The 13,724-nt window shown below is 34.9% G+C and overlaps 2 protein-coding genes across 6 annotated transcripts; one reads left to right on the plus strand and one right to left on the minus strand.

Annotated features, from left to right (window-relative positions):
• Window positions 1–402: 402 nt before the first annotated feature.
• On the plus strand, window positions 403–3,630 carry LOC106710164 (piggyBac transposable element-derived protein 4-like). 4 transcript variants are annotated; one of them, XM_014502157.2, is made up of 2 exons: window positions 403–1,537; window positions 3,496–3,630. In XM_014502157.2, the coding sequence occupies exons 1-2, from the start codon at window positions 909–911 to the stop codon at window positions 3,566–3,568; spliced, it is 702 nt and encodes a 233-aa protein (XP_014357643.2). In that variant the 5' UTR covers window positions 403–908; the 3' UTR covers window positions 3,569–3,630. The 4 variants fall into 4 exon arrangements, with proteins under 4 accessions (XP_014357643.2, XP_014357644.2, XP_014357645.2 ...); XM_014502158.2 differs by having other exon boundaries at window positions 403–1,431; window positions 3,486–3,630; XM_014502159.2 differs by having other exon boundaries at window positions 403–1,426; window positions 3,497–3,622.
• A 1,018-nt stretch (window positions 3,631–4,648) lies between these two features.
• On the minus strand, window positions 4,649–13,568 carry LOC106719283 (zinc finger protein on ecdysone puffs). Of its 2 annotated transcripts, XM_045683962.1 has the most exons (11): window positions 13,419–13,568; window positions 12,833–13,138; window positions 11,669–11,832; window positions 10,962–11,211; window positions 9,988–10,255; window positions 8,959–9,107; window positions 8,049–8,242; window positions 7,117–7,279; window positions 5,889–6,051; window positions 4,927–5,055; window positions 4,649–4,830 (listed from the first exon to the last, which is right to left on the minus strand). In XM_045683962.1, the coding sequence occupies exons 2-11, from the start codon at window positions 13,130–13,132 to the stop codon at window positions 4,697–4,699; spliced, it is 1,914 nt and encodes a 637-aa protein (XP_045539918.1). In that variant the 5' UTR covers window positions 13,133–13,138; window positions 13,419–13,568; the 3' UTR covers window positions 4,649–4,696. The 2 variants fall into 2 exon arrangements, with proteins under 2 accessions (XP_045539918.1, XP_045539919.1); XM_045683963.1 differs by lacking the exons at window positions 11,669–11,832; window positions 13,419–13,568 and having other exon boundaries at window positions 12,833–12,927.
• Window positions 13,569–13,724: the final 156 nt, after the last annotated feature.

Below are 13,724 nucleotides of genomic sequence, written 5' to 3' on the forward strand. Positions count from 1 at the left end.
TCAAGATAAATCCATCCATCCAAACATTTGCATTTATAATATTACTAAGATTAGTATACTGAACAACCTTTTATAACTTACTAGCTTTTACCCGCGACTCCGTCTGCTCGGAATAAAAATTAGAAAACGGGGTAAAAATTATCCTATGTCCGTTTCCTGGTTCTAAGCTACCTGCCCACCAATTTTCAGTCAAATCGATTCAGCCGTTCTTGAGTTATAAATAGTGTAACTAACACGACTTTCTTTTATATATATAGATTGTGATCTTTCATAACATTCATACAAGGACATATTATATTTTTATTAGTTGTTAATGCAGTGAAAACTTACCTTTACATAGTCTTATGATTCGATTGCATACATTACAGAACACATGTTTCACATACAATACAATCTTAACACATTGATGGACAGTAACGTCTGTGGGCGTTCCTATAGTAAAAAATGATACGACAGAACGCCTTTAGTCGTAATAGTTTATACTCGTGTCACGGCAGTACGGCTGAGGGCGTTTGATTTTCAATACTTTTACAAGGAAGAGAATGTTGTAGTGTCACCGCAAAAGTAATGCGGCTTTCCTACTGTCATCGTACATAGTTCTACAACACGTCAAGGGACACACACATTGACAGAATTCCGGTACCCCTCCCCCCGTACAGTACGCCCGTGGGCGTCATGTTTTCATACATTTAGTCACGTAGTGCGCGTCGGCGGTGGGCTTCGTGTCACCTCATATTTTCGCGCGCAAATAACGGCTCGAGTGGTAAGTTATTGACGTATTTTTGTGTTTTTGTTTATCGAAATATTCAAATTCAATTTTGTATAAGGTAATTGTGCTTCTAAAATTAGTGGTTGTTTGTATTGAATGCAGTTTTTTGGTATTGAATTAATAATGAATTTATCTACAGATGGCGCCTGGAGATCCGTACGAAAGGGAACAAAAACGGCTGTTAGAATTGTTCAATGAAGTTGAAACTCCGGAATCTAGTGAAGATCCATATGCTGATGATGGGGAATACGGGTCCGACAAGGATTACCACCCTTCAGGCGACGATTCGTTGAGTTCTGACGATGCTGCTGGACGCCGCCCACGAAAACAAGCTAGTAATGCATCTGGTGAGTGTTCTTCGTCTAGTGATTCGGATGATAGTGATAAAACATTTTGCCCTTCTGAAGACGATTTACAGAATTCACGGAATGAGAATATTTCAGTTACCCAAAACCTTCATGTTTTGGAAGCTACGTCATCTGGAATTCCTTTATCATCAAACGATCGGCTTGTAAATCAAGATAAACGCCCCAATTCACCAGATATTTCTGATCAGCCTACTAGCCCAATCAGTCATGCTCCCGAGACATCTGCAGAGATACCTTTAGTGGAAGAAGGTTGGTCTGACACGGTGACTAATATACCTGATTTTAATTTTGATAACGCTGCTTCTGGAATTAAAGTAAACATTGATAACATAGAAAATGTTATGGACTGTTTTCATTTAGTTTTTCCACGGAATTTCATTGAGTATCTGGTAATATGTACTAATAATTATGGTAACTCTTTGTGCCAAACTAACAAACCACATACAAGATATAGCCGCAAAGCTGTCTTTCGTGAAACCAATTATGAAGAAATGCTGAAATTTCTCGGACTTTGTCTTCTGAAAGGTCTTATAAAATGTCCTAAACAAAGGAACCTTTTTACTATAACCAAAGCAATGTATTATCATCCGATATTTACCTATACTATGTCAGGGCGAAGGTATGAACAATTATTACGCTGTCTATATGCATCAGAATTGGAGGCTAAAGGACAACAGAAGATTGTAAAATTGATAGATATGTTGACTATGAACTTCAGAAAAATATATAGTGCAGGCGAGAATTTGTCATTAGATGAGTCCCTGCTTCTATTTCGGGGTCGGCTACATTTTCGACAATATATAAAGTCAAAAAAAGCCCGATACGGAATTAAGTTCTATGAACTTACTACGTTCGATGGCTATGTACTCAATATATTGATGTACTCTGGTAAGGAAACAACAAATCAGAATATGGATGGGGATGATTCTAAGACAGAAAAAATTGTGTTAAGGTTGATGCGGCCATATTTGCTTCGTGGTCATCATTTGTTCATGGACAACTATTATAACTCTGTAAAATTGTCACAGAAATTGCTTGATTTGAAGACTCATAGCACCGGTACTTTACGTAAGAGTCGTAAAGATAATCCTAAATTCATTACGACAAAAAAATTGAAAAAAGGCGAGCATGTGTGGGCTCGCAAAAACAAAGTATATGTTTCCAATTGGAAAGATAAACGCCCTGTCCTGATGGTTACCACTAAAGTTCATCCCTCGATCATAGAAGTTTCAAACAGATTTGACAAGACCCGTTTAAAGCCTGCTGAAGTTGATATATATAACAGAAACATGTCTGGCATTGATCGTTGTGATCAGATGGTATCTTACTATTCTTGTCCCCGTAAAACCATCAGATGGTACAAGAAAGTAATATTTCACATGTTGGACATTGCAGTGTGGAACGCCTATTTTCTTCATAGAAAATATATAAAAAATAATTCTTGCTCGTACTCGTACATAAACTACCGAGAAGAACTGATACAGGAAATGATTGGGCTGGACAAAAATTTGAAGGGAAGCGACATGATAAACACATCCAGTATTCACAATAACAGGCGATTCCAACCCACGACGACATGCACTAATAACATACTCCAAAATAATTGGAGTGTAATGCATGGTCACTGGCCAGAACAAATGCCTGCGCGACCTGGAACTTCAAAAAAATTTGCATTTTTAAAATGCAAATTTTGTACAACAAAAAAGATAAGAAAGGAGACGAGTTACCGCTGCAAGGGCTGTCTCGATAAACCTCCTCTTTGCCCATCTTGCTTTGAACCATATCATGCAAGTCTACAAAATCCTGGTGATGATTAAATTATCTTGTAACGAGTTTATTTTAAATAAGTTTTGATTGATAAGAAAAGTAATTATTATTGAGGCCAGATTTTGTCATTAGATTGCTTCTTAAATGATGCTGGCAGAGTACAATATTGTGATAATTTCGGAATATAAAAAAGGCTGATTACATAAGTAAATTAATATTAACCTTATGGTGACCTATAGTATTGTGTTCAAATTAGTACTAAAATAAGATTGTTAGTAAAATGTTGCTGTGATTACTATCATAAATATCTAGTGGTAAACGTACATTCAAAGTTAGAAGAGTTTTAATGTTTTATTTAATTTCAACAAAGGCAAGATAAAAAGTTGATTATTATTAGAAACATGTTAATTACAAAAGAGGCTGATTAAGTTTGTGATTATTATTAAACAAATCTTTATAACAAATACTGGTTTTATTACTGTTACCTGTATAATCAAGTTTACGGCTATAGGCGTATAATGTCTATGCGTAGTTTTCTTAAGCATTAAGTTTTCAAATGCAACATGACAGTACGCCCATAGACGTAAGCGCCTATAGGCGTACTGTCACTAAACAACATTTTACATGCAACCGCATTGACACTACGCCCATAGGCAATGTATGAGATTAAGTAGTGTCATTTGGGAAGTAATTCTTAACATGTACTGTCCGCCAACGTGTTAATATCTCGAATATTGGTAAATGTAAAAAAACTTCGCCTTTAAGTATTTGATGGAAAATTCCTAAACTAAAAAAAAAAAAACTAAAAACATAATTATATTTAACATCGACTTACGGAGTTTTTTTTTAAATAAGAGTTTTTAAGTGGCAATATCTACTATATATATTTCTACACAGAGAAATAAAATATTAGTTCGAGTTACAAATTATATATAACTAGCTGTCGCCCGCGACTCCGTCCGCGCGCAGTTAAAAAAAAATGAAAAATAGATGTTGTCCGATTCTCAGACCTACTGAATATGCTCACAAAATTTCATGAGAATCGGTCAAGCCGTTTCGGAGGAGTACGGTGACGAAAACTGTGACACGAGAATTTTATATATTAGATACAAAGTATCAAGTATTTGTGGGTTCTGTGAAAAGGAATCGTCATATTTTCGACTTACTTAGGATTTAGAGTATCCGGTGGCTCAGGGGTTAAGCACTTGACTTGCAATCTGCAGGTCTTGGGTTCAAATCCCGTCATGTACCAATGTGTTTTTCAATTTACATATGTACATTTATCTAACATTCTTACGGTGAAGGGATACATTGTGATGCTGCACATATCTGAGAAGAAATTCAATGATATGTGTGAAGTCAACCTGCACTTGGTCAGTTGACTATGTCCTAGTCACCCCTAACTTAGGGTAGGCTCCGAGACCCTAAGTGAGGACATATAGTGAGCTGATGATGACTTAGGATTTAGACTTAACAATATTCGAGTTATAGATTCTACTGTATTAATAAAAAAAGGCATATAAAAGCAAAACAATTTGAAATGACTTTCAAATATTAAATATTTTAGTATTTCAAAAAAAAAAAAAAAAAAATTAAAAAAAATACAGTCGAATTGATAACCTCCTTCTTTTTGAAGTCGGCTAAAAAGGCTAATTTCTTTGTCAAAAAATTAGTTGATATTTATTTTAGTCTTTGATTAAGGTATTTTATTATGAATTTTGACATGAAAAATAAATATTTTTGCTTTTAAATGCCTCAGATTACTTTATATATTTCAAAATGGGATAGACAATTAATAACGACGTCTGCCTCGTCTCGGAGATGGTTTTGCACTAGCATTTTCTTGCGGAGTCGTTTTCTTTTCACTCGTATCCTCCTCCAATAATTTCTCTTCGTCAGCTTCCTTCTTTACATCTGGTGCGGTTTCTGTAAAATATATATTTTTTAATTCTACACGGACAAAGGCAAACAATTCCTTGTGTTTATATTTAAAAAGATAATAATTTGTGTTAATATTATTACCAGTGGTATTATTCTTTTCATCGTGCAGTATCTCATCAACAGACTGCTCCCAGTCTTCGAGGTCTTCATCCGCAGCATTTATAGCTACGTCCTCTTCCATCTTAACCTCAACTGGTTTTTCTGTCTCTTCTGTAACAACATAATTTATCTATATCTATATATATAAAAGAAAGTTGTGTTAGTTACACTATTTATAACTCAAGAACGGCTGAATCGATTTCACTGAAATTGGTGGGCAGGTAGCTTAGAACCAGGAAACGGACATAGGATAATTTTTACCCCGTTTTCTATTTTTCATTCCGCGCGGACGGAGTCGCGGGTAAAAGCTAGTATATAATATATATCAGATCATGAATACCACTAGTTGATAATTTCCCTAGTCAAATTGTAAAAATTATATTTTCACAAAGAATTTACAATATGGCATGTTATATCTCAACATTTATAATCTAGTCATAGCATTAGTTTTAATAAGATACTAGCTGTTGCCCGCGACTCCGTCCGCGCGCAGTTAAAAAAAATGAAAAATATATGTTGTCCGATTCTCAGACCTACTGAATATGCTCACAAAATTTCATGAGAATCGGTCAAGACGTTTCGGAGGAGTACGGGAACGAAAACTGTGACATGAGAATTTTATATATTAGATTTGACAAGTGGGAATGGAATTTAATTCTGCGACTGTCTGAGACATAGTATCAATTTCTTTGACTGTATATACCAGTGTTACCCAAAGTGGGCGATAACGCCCCCTTAGGGGCATTTGAAACCTAGAAGGGGGCGATAAGGGGCCCAAATAATGAGAGGCATTGAAATTAATTAAAGTAATGAAATTGTAGTTTTTAAGTTTTAGGGCTGAATAAAAATTAGGGCGCTCTGAAATATAATTGATTTTCAAAGGGGGAGGTGAAAGAAAATAAGTATAACAATCACTGTTATATAAGTATATAAGTAAGGTATACCTTCGTTAGGTGCTTTATCACCGTTGACATCACCCTGCGTCCCCTCCCCTTCCTCCTGTTCGTTCTCCTGGTCGTCCTCAGTGTCGTCATCGCGGGACGTCTTGCGCCGCTTCCAATTGCCAGATTCTTCAACATTCATCTGACGCTTGTTACCTTCTTGAAGCTGAAGAAACAATTCAGACAAATTAACCATAGAATTCCAACGTCTAGTTAATTGTCTAGATAAATCATAGAATTCCATTGCCTAATTAATTGTGTCAGAACATTATATATCTAGTTTTGATTTAAACCATAAATATGTTGAAAACTACAAAATATATCTGATGAAACCATTGTTATTACATCTTACTAATATTATAAATGCGAATGTTTAGATGGATGGATGTATGGATGTTTGTTAGAAAGTATGTACAGAACGGCTCAAAAAATCTTGATGAAATTTGGCAGTTGTAGAACATAGTTTAGAAGAATACGAAGGCTATTTATAAAGTAACCTATGTGTTCTTCTCGGAATTAAAAAAAAAAACGTAATAAATAGCCTATGTGTTTTTCCAGACTATGTTCGTTCTATATCTGTGACAAATTTCATCAAGATCCTTAAGTTATTCCGGAGATAACTTCAAACAAACACAGATTAGATACACTTAATTTATAATATCACTTCTCCTTATTATATAATTAAAATCTATATATCTATATATATAAAAGAAAGTCGTGTTAGTTACACTATTTATAACTCAAGAACGGCTGAATCGATTTGACTGAAAATTGGTGGGCAGGTAGCTTAGAACCAGGAAACGAACATAGGATAATTTTTACCCCCTTTTCTATTTTTTATTCTACTCGGACGGAATCGCGGGTAAAACCTAGTTTCATATAAAAAAAACAAGATTTTATGTTCATTTTAATTCAAAGAAAACAAGTCCAAACTCGATCAGTTTGTGTAATTTCATTGCGAAGTTCCTATAACCACCTTCCAGCTCCATCATCAGATCAGCACCATATTATAATAATATTACATTATCATATATATATATATATATATATATAAAAATATATATATATTATATATATATATATATATATATATATTATATATATATATTTTACACATGTATTCAAAATTTGATGGCAAACATCGGGACAGATACTAAATAAAAGCTTGTAAAATACCAAATATGGCTGCCATTTCTATTTTGTATTGAAACATAAGATAATCTATTATTACCTGCTGACTGGACTTGGTGATCAGTCGTATAAAGAGCTGATGATGTCTCCAAGTCTTGAGATGGACTTCAGCTGTCTCCTCGCTGTCCAGCAGCTTGCGGCACAAGCTGCACTGCACACAACGAAACTCTGACAGGAAGGAGCGACCTACACCACGCTCCGTGCTGGGAAATACAAGAAGATATAAAAAAAAAAACTGTAAAAGAATACAAGTCTTATGTTTGCATGTATGGATGGATGGATGGATGTTTGTTAGAAGTTATGGTCAGAACAGCTGTTTGTATTTCAATGAAATTTAGTATTTAGAACACAGTCTTGAAGAACTCATAACCTTACTTAGATCCTGAATATGTTCCGAGTGATATGTTTGATTTATAAATTTACTCGATAACTCCGCAATGGTTAATACATCTTATTGAAATTTCGGATAAATATAGAACATGATCTTAAGTAACACATGAGATACTTTTCATCCTTTTTTAGCCGACTTCAAATTTTTTTTTATGTGTGTTACCACAAAGCTCTGGCCCTGGTGTTCTGGTGCTTGCAGATGAATCCCATTTTATGATTATTTTTTACTCTACCCAGACGAAGTCGTGGGTAAAAGCTTGCTTAATAAATAAAGATTTTTTAATAGCTATTTACATTCTGAATTATGTACAGAAAGATACAATTTTCTTACTAATCATTTACAACATTTCTTTCAATATTACATACAGATAATCTAATTTTATTAATTACTAGCTGTCGTCCGCGACTTTACCCGCGCAAAATAAAAAAAAAACATAATAAGTAGTATGTGTTCTTTCAGGTTATGTTCTACATCTATGCCAAATTTCATCAGGATCCGTTATGCCGTTCCGGAGATACCTTCAAATAAACATCCATCCATCCATACATCCAAACATTTGTATGAATAATTTAATCACTCACCTGTACACGGGTATCATATCCTGTGTGATGTTGGTCAAATCATCTCCTTCTTTATAATCCAGTATTGTCGTATCATTATCCAAAGCATCTTCTTTCTTAACTTGCACTTCTTCAGTGTTAGTTTCACTCTGCTCCGGCTTATCTGAACCCTTCTCCGGATCTTCATCACCTGCATTCTTCATTTCAATATCACCCTAAGGTACAATAGAGATTAAGGTATGTGGAAGTAATTCCTTGTTTTGAGTTTGCATACCAGAGGACTAATTTTAGTCCCCTTCCGTTCCCACCTTTTCTTAAAAACGAATGGGTGGGAAGGGGAAGGGGATATGATGGTAGAGGAAATAATAATTTTCTGTGCGTCTCTTCCATATATGTCATAGCTTGCTCATTATCCAACTTTTCAAACAATATTTTTTACCCGACTGTCTAGAGCAGTTTCCCAAAGTGGGCGATAACGCCCCTTTGGAGGCGTTTGAAACCTAGGAGGAGGCGATAAGAGGCCCAAAAAATGGGAGGCATTGAAATTAATTAAAGTGATCAAAATGTGGTTTTTAAGTTTTAGGGCTGAATAAAAATTAGGGGCGCTCTGAAATATAATTGATTTTCAAAGGGGGCGGTGAAAGAAAATAAGTTTGACTATCACTGGTCTAGAGCAAGGATTCCCAAAGGGGTCGATATCGAACTTAAAGCATTGCTAATTCTCACTCTTCTATTGACCTAAGTCAGAATGAAAAAAATAATAATAATTGGTCTTAAAAGTAAATAATTTGACCATAGTCTGAGGTAACAGTTCATTTTGGAAAAGGGGTTACTTGTCCAAAATAGTTTGGAGATCCCTGGTCTAGAGGGTAATGTTTTCAAGAGTATGTCTGTGGGGTAAGATTGTGATGATCTAAAGCCTAAAATGTACCTGATCATCAATCTTCTCTTCTTTAACAGTCTCTTGTTCTTTATGTCTGTCCTGTCTCTCAGATCTCTCGGGGCGATCTGGACGACGCCAGCGCTCACGGTCCTCACGTAGATACGATTGCTCCATAGACATGGTTGATATCACCATAACTAGAAAACAAAAATACTGTCGAGTTTAGAGTTTATCACTAAGGGAGACCCTAATGTAGTTTGCTTCGTCTTAATGTACACTAATGAGATTGACATGTATTAATTAAATATACTGCCAAGGGAGTACCACAACATGGACTAATTGCTACACTTCTTGTTGGTTTCTGAGACTAAAATCCTTATTTAAAACATATATAATAAAAGGAATTTTTTTTAACTACAATAAAAGTGTCTATAAACCCATTGTGGGTTTGTCCAGACACTTTGGTACTACGCTATGAAATATAACAGAAGGTAAGTTTCGATTTTTATTTTAACAGCAACTAAGTGAGATCGCACATACCGTCATATACAGGGTGCGCATCGGGTAATAATTTTATATAGCTCAGGATTTAAGATAATGATCTTTAAGTATGTATTTAAGTTTTTGTAATTTATGTTATTTTTTATTTCAGAAGGTAAATTATTTATTAATGTTGGAATTATATATTCTGATGTACGCATACCATAGACATTAACACATTGTAGTCTCAGAAACTAAGAATTAGTTATTTAGTGGTCTCACTCGATTAGGTGACAACCCTGAGTGTTGCTGTTAATATAAGAAACCCCACATGCTCATAAAAGCCTAAACAACCAAATATGGCTGTCAAAAATTAATAATTACCATAATGAAATTAAATACATAACAATATCAATTTTTTTCGTGAGCTGCAATTATTATATTAAATTACATGTGACAAGGAGAACTTTAATAATTAATTTGGGGGGTACATCGGTATGGTAATATCTGGAGGACTAAAACTGTTGTATTCATCCTACGTCAGTGGGATAAGGACAGGGAGATAATAATGATATTACCCTAAATTAAAAGACTCACCTTCAGGTTTAGGCTTGGTAACCACCTCCTGTTTATCCTGCATATTCCTCAGATGTTCCGCAGTCAATCTATGTTCATCCAACTCGATACGTGTCGGCATCTCCTTATGACAATATGTGCATGTTGGATGTAAATATTTCTTCAGTTTACGATGACCAACTGTTGTTCTGTGTATAGCACCGTCCGCTGCATACATATCACACATAGCACAATAAAAATCACGAGGGGGTTGCTGTCCTGTTTTCCTCGTGCGTTTCATTTCACGTATCTACAAATGATGGTTATTACGGTTAAAACATATTTTTTTTTGATATACCTAGCTTTTATCCGCGACTCCGTCCGCGCGGAATAAAAAAAATTAACACAAGATAAAAAAGTTCCTATGTCCGTCTCCTAGTTCTAAGCTACCTCCCTATCAATTTTCAGCTTAATCAGTTCGACCGATCTTGAGTTATAAATAGTGTAACTAACACGAATTTCTTTTACATATATACTAGCCTTTACCAGCGACTCCGTCCGCGCGGAATAAAAAAAATAGAAAACGGGGTAAAAATGATCCTATGTCCGTTTCCTGGTTCTAAGTTACCTGCCCACCAATTTTCAGTCAAATCGATTCAGCCGTTCTTGAGTTATAAATAGTGTAACTAACACGACTTTCTTTTATATATATAGATAGAGGTGGCAAACGAGCAAGACACCTGAATTCGCCGAAAATTCGACATCCGCATTTGGAGTTGCGGTGCCTATTCTTTAACAAACAGACGAAAGGACGCACAAAAACAGGACATTTTCCTTTCATATATGTCCACCGCCAAATTGATTTCTCCTTCCCATCCTTTTCTCATAAGAATAAGACTAGTATCAAAAATAGAAAGAAAAAAACAAATAAGAAAACATACACTGAATGGAGAAGACAATCTACAAAATATAAGACTTAATTATATGACGTAATATATTACCAACTCAATTCTCACCTTGATCTCCTGTCTCATAGTGTCAGCGGTGAGGGCATAACTCTCTGATGTCTTCTGCATCATGATGGCATGGGCTCGACCACTCAGGTGGTTTTCAAATGAACGTCCATCCCACATACTCTTGTTACAAATGTGACACTTCAGTAGTTGAGAGTTGACGTCATCATAACGGGTCTTCGGTACTTCTTTTTTCTGTTCATTTGTTTCCGATTTTTCCCCTGTCTCTTCTTTCTCTTCTTGCTCTTGATTGCTACAGCATACTTTTTTTGTTAGTTACGTAAAATGATGATGTTGATGTAAAAAAACATATTTATTATATGACTGCTCCAGTCAATTGAAAAGAACTTTCCATGTTCTAAAATGTCTAAATGAGAGATTTGTTTGAAAGTTAATTCCTTAGATACATGTATTAAAGAGTTTTTTAAATCCTTTTATGGATCAAAATGGTATTTGCTAAATTCAATTCCATAAAATTATTTATTATTTCAAAGTATCTGGACGGTAAATTTAGTTGGTGAAGATTTATATAAATATTTGAATTGTGTAGATTTTGGTTCATACCAACGTCAAATACGACATAGGTGGAAATTAAGCCAATCGGGCCAAAGTGTTCGGCCGGTGAACGTTCAAATGATATAGAGAACTAGTGTGAAAGTGGACCAAGGCGGCTTCAGAGATGCGGTACAACCACCGGAAGGAATCCTTACCTCTCCTTAACAGGCTTAGCCTTTGAATCGGCATCCTTTTTCGGGGAGCTCTTGTTTTGATGCCTTTGCCCATCATTGGGCCTGAACGGCTTACGATTCGTGTTGATACGCTCACCAGCTCGATTATAATTTCCCGTACGCCGGAAATTACCCTGATTGCCCATCTAAAGGGAATTTGTATACATTAGTATGGAAACTGTTAGGCTTTGTGTAGCCTTTGCGAAGGTGCACTGAAATTTGAACATATAAAGAAATTATCACAGGTCAAAGGCATCAGCTTTAGAGCCATTGAACCTGTTTTGAACATAAAACATAAAGGGCTAGAATTCCTGGAAGAAATTTAATTATTGAAAAGAAAAGTTTTCAGAAAATATTGTGACACAGTATAATAAATGATGGGTAATATATTTGGCTTGGGTTACAATTATTGTCCACATTGTGGACTTAGCAATGCGGGATACAAGTTTGAAATTATTTCTTTGGAGGATAAAACCATTTCTCTCAAATTTCTAGAAAAGGCTAAAAAGCATAGCTAAGCTTTTATAAAAGCTATGACATATCTACAACATACAACATATAACAGTGAAAGTAAAAAAATATGCAAGTAAATCTTCATGTTTTTAGATTGAGTATTAATTTTTCCAGCAACATTATTTTTTAACCATTTCTTCTTTATAAGCTTAAAAAACCATAACTTTAAAATTGTTAGCGGCCATCAGTACAAGTTGAATATGACAAACAAATGTATTAAAACCACGAGTTTATCTCAATAAGGGAATTATGTTAAGAAAATTATTATATTATAAATGTCCAGTCATAACACAGATATGTTATTATATAACAAACTGTATGTAAATTATCTTGTTCACCATTTACTTTCGTGATATTTTTTGTTTTACAAATGAATAACTCGATTTAAAAATAATATACATTATGACACTAAGAGTAATATTAAATCTAGTTATCTTTTATACATTAGTAAAAATGTATTGTAACATGAAATTATGTTAGAACTATACACAGAACTAATTTATTGTTATCTGTCATATTTACACTAATTTATTACATTATGTCTAGAAATAAGTTTTCATTGGTAAAAGTAATAAATAAAACCTTACAGTTTTCAAATGATGTATATATTTATACAATATGATTAATACATACCCTGTTGGGCACGTAACCGCGGTCATACCGACCCATATTAGGACCGAAGTCTCGTCGTATAGGCATGTCCAGGAGCGACGGCACTGGATTCTGACGAGGTTGCAGAAGGTTGATGATATTACTGGCCAGAGCTAATGTCGCCTCAGTGGAACCACTAGCTAAAGGTAACAGGTTCGGAATGTTGCCGCCCGGCCCGGCGCCCTGCCACGGCGACACACCGCTACGCCCGAAGTTCTTTGGCCTATCATTACGCCCGAAATCCATACGACGCCCGTTGTTCTGCGGTCTTCGGTTCGCCATTGCAGTCTTTGAGTAAAATAAATTATTATTGAACAGTTTTTTCATTGTTATTGAAATAATTCATCATGGCGGATTGTTGCAATTGGCAGATTATACGTAGGTATAATTTAGGTTGAGCTTAATGAAATAGTTTTAGGTTTAGAAACTTAGTACTTAAACAGTAAATAGATTTAAAATAAATGTTAAACTTAAATAAAAGTAGCGACTTGAAATGACCCGCTTTGCTGTCGACGTCTCATCGATTTTTTAAGAATGTACAATAAATTACGGTGTAATTAATACTCACCGAATTAACAGAAGCGTTGAGTGACAAACAAAGGAGATATTTAGAAGTAAATCGCAGAAGTTGTTATAAAGCTAAAGTTACAAGAAAACGCAAATTGTAAAAGCAAAGCGCAATTGATTGACAAGTATGCCAAAAAATAGCTGGAAATGGCGGCTTGGCTAAATTTCGACATAGAGTAAATAAGAACTTAAACAATACACTCATTTCAGTTTTTTGAAAAGGTTTTTCAACAGAAGCAACTGTGTTGGACACATGTTGATAGAAGCATTTTTTAAAATGGAATTAGGATTTAGAGGAAAACTTTTT

This window comes from Papilio machaon, chromosome 24 (assembly GCF_912999745.1).
Source record: "Papilio machaon chromosome 24, ilPapMach1.1, whole genome shotgun sequence".
Taxonomy (NCBI): domain Eukaryota; kingdom Metazoa; phylum Arthropoda; class Insecta; order Lepidoptera; family Papilionidae; genus Papilio; species Papilio machaon.

What these genes read in the sequence shown, in the direction of transcription:
- LOC106710164 (XM_045683983.1), top strand. Translation starts at nt 909, where the DNA reads ATGGCGCCTGGAGATCCGTACGAAAGGGAACAAAAACGGCTGTTAGAA.
- LOC106719283 (XM_045683962.1), bottom strand. Translation starts at nt 13,132, where the DNA reads ATGGCGAACCGAAGACCGCAGAACAACGGGCGTCGTATGGATTTCGGG. An exon ending in GCGGTTACGTGCCCAACAGG is followed by an intron (nt 11,833 to 12,832) that starts GTATGTATTAAT and finishes AATTCCCTTTAG; the next exon opens with ATGGGCAATCAGGGTAATTT. An exon ending in TGATAAAGCACCTAACGAAG is followed by an intron (nt 5,056 to 5,888) that starts GTATACCTTACT and finishes ATGTTGTTACAG; the next exon opens with AAGAGACAGAAAAACCAGTT.